This window comes from Austrofundulus limnaeus, unplaced genomic scaffold (assembly GCF_001266775.1).
Source record: "Austrofundulus limnaeus strain Quisiro unplaced genomic scaffold, Austrofundulus_limnaeus-1.0 Scaffold76, whole genome shotgun sequence".
NCBI classification, from domain to species: Eukaryota; Metazoa; Chordata; class Actinopteri; order Cyprinodontiformes; family Rivulidae; genus Austrofundulus; species Austrofundulus limnaeus.
In genome coordinates this window covers 1,123,623-1,132,235 of record NW_013952478.1, presented here as the reverse complement: position 1 = coordinate 1,132,235, position 8,613 = coordinate 1,123,623, and the positions used below count along the sequence as shown (strand labels likewise).

At 37.5% G+C, this 8,613-nt stretch overlaps 1 protein-coding gene across 3 annotated transcripts in view; it reads right to left on the bottom strand.

Annotated features, from left to right (window-relative positions):
• Positions 1-5,433, bottom strand: part of si:dkeyp-97b10.3 (uncharacterized) — a 20,326-nt gene extending 14,893 nt beyond the window's left edge. The window contains exon 1 of one of the 3 annotated variants that reach the window (XM_014011074.1): positions 5,044-5,433. In XM_014011074.1, the coding sequence (XP_013866528.1) occupies positions 5,044-5,090 (47 nt within the window). In that variant the 5' untranslated portion in view covers positions 5,091-5,433. The remainder of the gene's footprint in view (positions 1-5,043) is intronic. The other 2 variants (XM_014011073.1, XM_014011072.1) reach the window with 2 other exon arrangements.
• Positions 5,434-8,613: the final 3,180 nt, after the last annotated feature.

Below are 8,613 nucleotides of genomic sequence, written 5' to 3'. Positions count from 1 at the left end.
GCACACGCGATTTCCTGTTAGCTTCTTAGCTTAGCCTTCTTCACACCGAAAACACACAACATGCTTCAGCAGAGGCCACGCCTCCTGCAAGAAACGATTCTCTATGCAGCGAGTCCAGACCCTTGTACGAAGCAAAGTGAAGGACAGGGTCTGGTTTAAGCCAGGCTAGTACAGGCATGGTTGAGAGCTAATTTTATGAATCTAAATAAGGACAAAACTGAGATTCTGGTGTTTGGTCAATGTAATCCCCTGCCTGGGCATGACAGCGTGATTGGACCTCTGTTCTCATTTTGACGTCCGTTTGTGAAAAATCTGGGTGTGATGGTGGATCCTCTGTTTAAATTTGATAAACATATTAGCACCGTTATCAAAGCCAGTTTCTTCCAATTGAGGACACTTGCTAAGATAAAATCTTATCTTCCTTTGACTTTGAGAGAGCTATTCATGCATTTATCACTTYGCGTTTAGATTATTGTAATTCTTTGTATTTAGGGCTGGATCAGAGTTCTTTACAGTGATTGCAGAGGGTGCAAAATGCTGCAGCCCATTTGTTGATAAAAGCAAGGAGGCGTGAATTTATTAGCCCCATTTTACGCACCCTTCTTTGGCTCCCTGTTGTCTTCCATGTAAAATTTAAGGTTTTATTGATAGTTTTTAAATGTTTAAACTCTTTGGGCCCATCTTACTTAACTGAACTTGTGCAGCCCTCCACCCCACCCAGAGCACTGAGGTCAGCCGAGCAGCTTTTGTTGGCCGTCCCTAAAGCCAGGTTAAAGACCAGGGGTCGGATTTATAAAGCTTGCGTACGCACAATTTGAGCCCAGAAACTTGCGTACGCCATTTTTCACGCCAAGGTTGTGATTTATAAAATCCAAACTTGACGTGAAAATGTGCGATGCCTCACGCCAGCTCTGACCCATGCGTACGCTCATTTTGGAGATGTGAAACTGCAACACAGATGGTGAAGTGAGGAATTAAGAGCCTCACTGTGTCATGATCACTGTCAGATATTTAATTTCTCTTCATAATCAAACTTAGATTATTTATTTATTTAGCTTTCTTAGCAGTAATATTTATGCTTCTGCTGCTGAGCCATGAGGACCTTTGAAATAAAATTTAAAAAAATTAAATCTTAAATAAACGCTACCGTGCGCAACTCCCTTCATCTCCTTCCTCCTCAGATGACCCTGACCCACAGACCCCTCCCCGACAAGAGACATTTCAACAGCACGACAGCAAAAGTCACGCTTTGGATACACGCGCAGGGCGCGCCCACCCTCACCAKTGTGRATGTTATAAAACTTCACATTTTAAAGTCTGTGTGTGTGTGTGGCGGGGGGGATGTGTGTGTGTGTGTGTGTGTGTGTGTGTGTGTGTGTGTGTGTGTGCCCCCAATAACAGAGCAGGCAGGAGTGGGAGAAGACAGGGAGAAGAGCAATGGACTTATTTCTAATTTTATCTGACTTATTTAATTTTTATTGTTTTTATCGTCCTGCAGGCTCTGAGAGAAAATTAATTTGAAGCTAAGTTTTTTTATAAAAATCGTTAGATTACTCTAAAGCAAAATGAGGGAAAATCTGTGTCAGTTACAGACAATCTGTTCACGTGAGCAGCTGTCAGTCAGCACCTGTCAACCTCCAGACACAAGACGGAGCGTGTCTGAACCAATCGCTTTTGTTGGCATTGATCAGCTGACTGATTTAAATACATCTTAACATTCATGAGGTACTTTACATTGACTGTTTATGGTTGAGTGTGACCGTGTAGAGGGTAGAACCTGAGGCGGGACCTTGTGCGCAAACTCTGACGCACGGTTTTATAAATCTGAATTTTTTTTGGCGTACACTATTTCCGCCTTTTGGCCGTACGTTCACTTTTAGTATGGTTTAAGTCCAGACTGAAAACGCATCTGTTCTCCCTGGCCTTTAACAATGTTTAAAAGGAAAAATTTGAACTTTGTTTGATTTGAGTTTCTGGGAAATTGCTGCAACTTATATTACCGGTAAGTATGTTTTTGGTTTTTCTTAGCATCACTATTTTTTGGTATCTTCCAGCTTATTTTATAATTGTTTTCATTTTTTTAAACAAATTTCAATTTTTATTGTAATTTTATGTGCCTGCATGCGTGTATGTATGTATTGTTTTATCCTTAGTTAAATGTGATGATTGCTGTGAAGCACTTTGGTAAACTGAGGTTGTTGTAAATGTGCTATATAAATAAAATTTGACTTGACTTGATATTTTATCTATTAGTCCCAACGAGGAGCTGTGGTTTCCTTTGTTTTCAAACAGCTGTGAAGGAAATGTGTCTTTCTCTTCCTCAAGGTCAGCTCACTCACTCCTCTGCCAAACAGCAACACCACACCTGAGCTGAGCTTGTTAGCTGCCATGGTAATCAGCACTTCCTGTCAACAGAAACTGACTGTGAGGTTCCAGAAATGTGTTTATAGACATTCAAGCTGGACAAATTGGATGGATGAATGGATAAATAGAACAGATCCAGATTAGGTTTATTGTGTAAATTATGTTATCTTTTTTTTATTATTATTATTTTTCTGTAAGTTTTTGCAATCCAACTTCCTCTTCATATTTTGAGCTATTGTAGCCGTTCATATACATTCAGCTCATTCAGGAAATAGGTGATACCACTTTTAAAACTATTTACCATTATTTACAAATATTTTCCCCATAGAAAATATATCAAAATGTCTCAATTTCCTTCAAAACCATTGTTCCCTTAGATATCTGACCCAGCTAACTATCTCATTCATTCATCCATTTTTAGCTTCCTTTAACTTTTAGTTAGCAATTTGCTACTTTCACTTTCTTGCTAGTGTTTTAACTTGGCTTTGGCCCTCAGACACTTTGCTCTCGTTAGTTTCTCTAACAGTTTATGGTCTGTTTCTGCAGACAGATAAGGGCCACAACATTTTCATGTTTGCTACACTTTCCCATCAACACGCAGCGCAGACGGGACACATCTGTGTGGAAGATAAGCAACTGTCCGTTAGGCTGCTACCATAAAAATCATGGACCTTGTTCAGTTAAGGTCACCTCCCGCTTTCCGGACACTTACTTTTCATTATATAGGATTACTATTTGTAAGTTGTTATTCAAGTTATCCCATATGTGTATGAACTCAAGCCTTTTATTTATCCTAGAAGGGGAGTTTTCTATTCAACCTGAGCAGCATATCGTGTTTTATCTCAGAGGAGAGTGAGTCATCAGTATCACTTTACCAGTCTGTGGATCAACAATGACAAAAAGATGTGACTGACGGGCAGGGTGTTTTTAACAAAATACCTTGAAAAGTAAAGTAAAAGGCATATGTTGTGTTTTATAAAATGATCAATAATATCAAACTGTAAACGGTATGTTAAATTTTGACCAAAGGGAATTTTATTAAAGCTCCTGACAGGTTTTGTGTTGTTGAAGTAAGCTTCTGATTTAAACCCTGGCAGGTTAGTAAAAGGCTATTCCACTGAATTTTTTGTGAAACTTATGTTTAAGTTCAAGAAAGGACAATTTAGTGATTTGTTTTTGGCCCCTCTGCCACATTAGGGTTGGTCCAGTTCAAAAAATACAATACTTAAGGCTATTTAAATCTGGACCGCATTGTTCTACACTAAAACCAGATTCTTTAAAAACATTGTTGTCAAAATACACATTTTTATTGGCTTTTTTTTTTTTTTTTTTTTTTTTTTTTTTTTTTTTTTTTTGCTTCTCACACAATTTCTACATATTAAGACTGTTTTGGAATTAATCTTACAAATCCATCAGGGTTTTTGTGAAAATTGTGTTGCAAAGCAGCAAATATTCCTCACCTTTTTTCCAACTCATAATAGTTGGCAACAAAACTTGATTTGCCTGATTTCAGGTATTTGTTATAAATTATAAATTATATGCTGGCAGTGAGTGATGCATGTTTAGTGTTTATTTTTATTCATAGATGAAACACGTAGAAAATGGTTCAAATCAAAARGAGTGGAAATTTAGCATTTTGACAACTACTTTGCTTTTAAATCACAGTTTGTGATTTGTGAAACTTTATTTTACCAGTAAAACTGTGTAAAATACAGTCAAGTTTATGAACTAAACTTAGCACACAAAGCAAGGAAATGAAGCAATAAATCGTATACTGGGTACCTGATTGGCAACAGCTGTGGGTACAGAAGCCCAAAACAAGTGTCAAYAGCAAAATTAACTGCTTACAGAGAAGATTTGGTAAATTTTACATGTGCGCAATACGGATATAAATCACCAGTTTTATCGCAATACAAAATATTGATTTGTTTGGCTGATGACAATGTTTTTCAATATCACAAAATATTTCATGAAATGATTTCAGATGAAGAAATAGCATATGCCCATCAAACATTATCATTTAAAGGATTGTATGGTTGTGTTAGATGGGCATATCAAGATGATATGATGTAATCGATGTATTTTTACACCCATTGTGCACAACCACATACTCCGCTCTACTGCTCTTTCCACAAATGCATGTTCCTTATAAATGTGGCACCCTTTCAAAGGGAAATTAATTTTTTTAACAGTATAAGAAATATTTTAACCTTCCTTGAACTCTCACAGGGTTCACAAATCAAATACAGTTTTAATAAATCTGTTTTTATCATAAACTAAATTAGTTTGTGTTTGAAAATTTCGTGGATTGTTGTAGATTTACAACTACAACTAATCACAATGTCAAATCGGAAGCGAACTTCAGCGTCTTTACAACTTTCTCTTCTTCAGAAAACATGATGACTCATTTTATTGTGAGTCCTCGCAGTTTAACAACACAACATGTCGTGCAGCTCAGAGACAACACCAACCRGTTTTCTGCTTTATTTACCTTCCAGGTTTTTACGCTGTCAAAAGGAGGAAGCTTCGAGTACACACGAGCTATCCGKTTTTGTCTAAAACTCACAAACAGACGAGCAACAAAATCAAGATGTAGCACTTCCTGTGGCGCTGCATCCCCACTCTGCAAAAMCCGATCACGTTTTTCTGTTTTACCGGAGATAATGTTTAAAAACTCACCCGTCTTCCAGGTGACAAGCCGCCCCGCAGCTCATCTCTGCCACCATCCCTCTGACTGTAACCAAACCCCGTTAAAGACGCCGCTTTTCCTCCCGTTTCTCCTCTTACAGCGTAAAAAGCCTTACAGCATAACGTGTTGAATACAGTGATGGTCATCAAAGCCCTCGTGGCTGAACCGCTTCATCCTTTAATCGCAGAATATCATTATTTTTATCGTTCACCCTCTGCAAACAAAAGCGATCAACGTCCACTAAAACAGAGCAGGATGCGTTCAGAGCCTGTTTTCCATATTAAAAAGAAGATGGCATTGTTTCCTTGCACAAAAAAAAAATACGGTTCGTGTGCTTTCGATATCAACACCGCAGATCTTTATATCATGTAAACAGCATAAACACCAAATTACAACACCAAGCTCAGCGTTAACGATCAGCGCCTGCGCAGTTTCTGCGCAGCAGCGGTGCGCGTACGAGTGGGCGGAGCTCCGCATCCCGCCAAGAAGTTTACAAAAGCCAAATTATTGATTTACAGTGAAAACTGTCGTTTTCTTTATAAATATCTGCAAGTAAATCGAAYAAAAATGTTTGTAGTTTATATAACATGTGAGCATTATTACACTGGAACGATTTGTTTGATAGACATGTTCCCAAACAGAAATGACCACAATTAGGTATGGCAGGCCAATGGCTCAAATAATACTTCGAGACTTTGCAAGGCAAATATTTAGAATTTGAATAAAACCCTGATTTCAGTTCTCCCGAATGGTTTTTTCTTTGCTCATGCACCATCAGCATTTCAGATACTGTAAACATAATTTTATTAAAATTACGTCATTTTCCCCACTCATATTTTTATGCTCTGACATCCACCTCAATCACATTTTCTTGTCTAGAATGAACATTGTGGGTATATGATTTTATTTTTCAAGAATATGTTGACATTTTAGTGTACTGTGTTTTATTGCTTATGATCAGTTTCTATTTTATATATTTAAAATTGTTAAAAACATACTGTTAATATTCTTTTAATTCTGTTTATTCTTTTTAAGATATCTTTAGTGTTCATTGTAGAGGAGAAGAATGTATGATGAGTAGGATTGAAGGTTTTTGGGGTGCTTTTTTGTTATCTGTATCTACTTAAGAATTTAATTTTCATTATTGCTGTTTAAAAAATAATTAGAGAAAAGCATGATTTAATTTTATGTTACAACGGTCTAACAATTACTAGCCCTCTGTGTCACACCCCTGGGTCATTTAACCACAGACCTTTTATACGTTTATTCACGCAAGAAACGTCAGACTGCAATTAAATAACAACGCCACCAGAGGGCGCGCGAGACAACAAAATCAGCCGCAAAACCAGCATGAGCTTGAACAATTCCTCCTCCTTTAATGCACTGATCACAACAACTTCAGCACAACAGACAGTTAAAAGGAATCGTCAAAGAAATCCAAATRCACAATCATAACATRTTATGCAAGGAKAATTTTTAATTGATAAGAGAAATATGAGATGAATAATTCAAAACTTTGGACTCCATGGTAAATTCTTTATTTTTGATTTTGTCCAACTTTAGCTCAAAAATTCACAACATATGGTCTACTTTCCATCATACACTTCACTCATTATTTTATCAGTTTTGCACACATGAACTAAAATAAGTAAAATGAATAAACAGGGTGACATTTGGCAGAGCTTTTGCCTCTCAGCGAGAAGATTGCAGGATTGCATSACCACCTTGCTTAGGCGGAGTCTGCACGTTCTTTACGTGCACATGTGGGTTTTCCCCAGTTCCCTCTCACAGATCAAAAACATGCATGTTAGGTTATTTGGTAATTCTAAATTGTCCCTGGTATGAGTGAGAGCATGAAAGGTTGTCTCCATGTGTCCCTGAGATGGACCTGTCCAGGGTGTCTCCTGCCTCTCTGCTGGAGCTCTCCATGAGCTGGACAGGAAAATTAGGAAAAGAAAATGAATGGATCAACAGTAAAAATAACCATTAATATGTAATGAAAATTAACTATTATTGTATTCTATTATTATTATTTAAATGTTTGAAAGGTAATAGTATCATACTGAACAACCTGAAGGTGGTGCTACACAGCTAACCTATCAGCTACACAAACAGGATTCATTTGCAGTCAAACAAATCAGCAGATGAACATCTGGCAGAGAAAAAGTGTCATCGACAGAAAGTCCGGCTTATTGAGTACCAATCATCATGGTGTTATAAAACCTTGAGATCAAACTAAATCAGTATAATTCAGATCATTTCACTAATCAGGTTTGCAAGGAGCTGGGTTCTTTCTCCAGTGTCATTGGGCAAAAGGTGGGGTACACACCAGACAGGTCGACAGGCCTTCGCACACACACAGAGAAAGATATAAATAGAACTAACAACTAAACATATTTAGTGAAATATCAAGGAAACTGGTGAAATGTTCATGGAAGAACCGTTTATATCAGAGAAGTCCAAATATGTTAGGTAGATTTAGCCAAATGTTTTGTTTACACTGAGTGTGTACCCGCATTTCAGAAATGTATATCAAAATATCTGGAAAACTGTTGGAGTAAACTTTTCAAACTGCACCACGTGATAAATTTCAGTCTTATAGCTTAGCCTCTTTATATTTAATTTTATGGTTTGCAATAAATACGTGAAACTTAACATGCATGCTTTTGGTCCAGAGTCAGGGGCGGAGCTAGACTTTTGCAAGGGGTGGCCAAAGTTTTTTGTAAGGGGGCACGTACAAATAAAATAAAGCAAAACAATCTTTAACAAAATCTAAATTCAAATACAAAATCCAAGATCCTTACCCACTTGTCAACTATTTACAGGTGGCTCCTGGGTTGACCAATCAGGGGACAGAGGTGGCACTTGTCACTCCAGCCACCCCTCTGGCTCCGCCTCTGTCCAGAGTATAACCGGACAGAACATGCAAACTTTAAACAGAAATGCAGGGTTTTGAATCTGCAACCCTCTGATCAATGTCTTTTTCTGTCACCTAGCATTGTGACTGGATCGCTAAAATCTCTCTTTGTTTAAACCTCCTGCTGCCCTTGGGTCAAAACAAAGCGTGAGCTCTTTGTTTTAAAATTGAGACTCGAGCAGGAGGATTAGCATAATTTAGAGTCTGCAGAGAATCTGATATCCATTTGATTTTAACCACTCGTATTTTACACCAAGGTGCACATTTAAATGTCCTTCTTTGTAAAAACATCTTCCAGTGTTTCTGCTGTCCGTGTCTGAGAGCATGTAAACCTTTTTGGAAACCATGACGTCAGACACCCCAGAGAGCTGAGAATCATTATCCATCACACACACTCCAAATAAAACACATGCACACACCACATATAAGGTAAAAACACATTATAGAGAAGAGAGAAACCTGTACTGTACAGCTCAAAGCTCTCTCTTTAGACCATACATGTATTCACACAGAATTGCCTCTTGTTTTTTTTTTTTAGTATTTATTCGTTTCATTAAAAAAAACACATTACATACAACAAAACAATGCAAATCAAATAAAATGAAAGGTAGCAGAAAAAGATCTTATATCTGCTCCTATATAT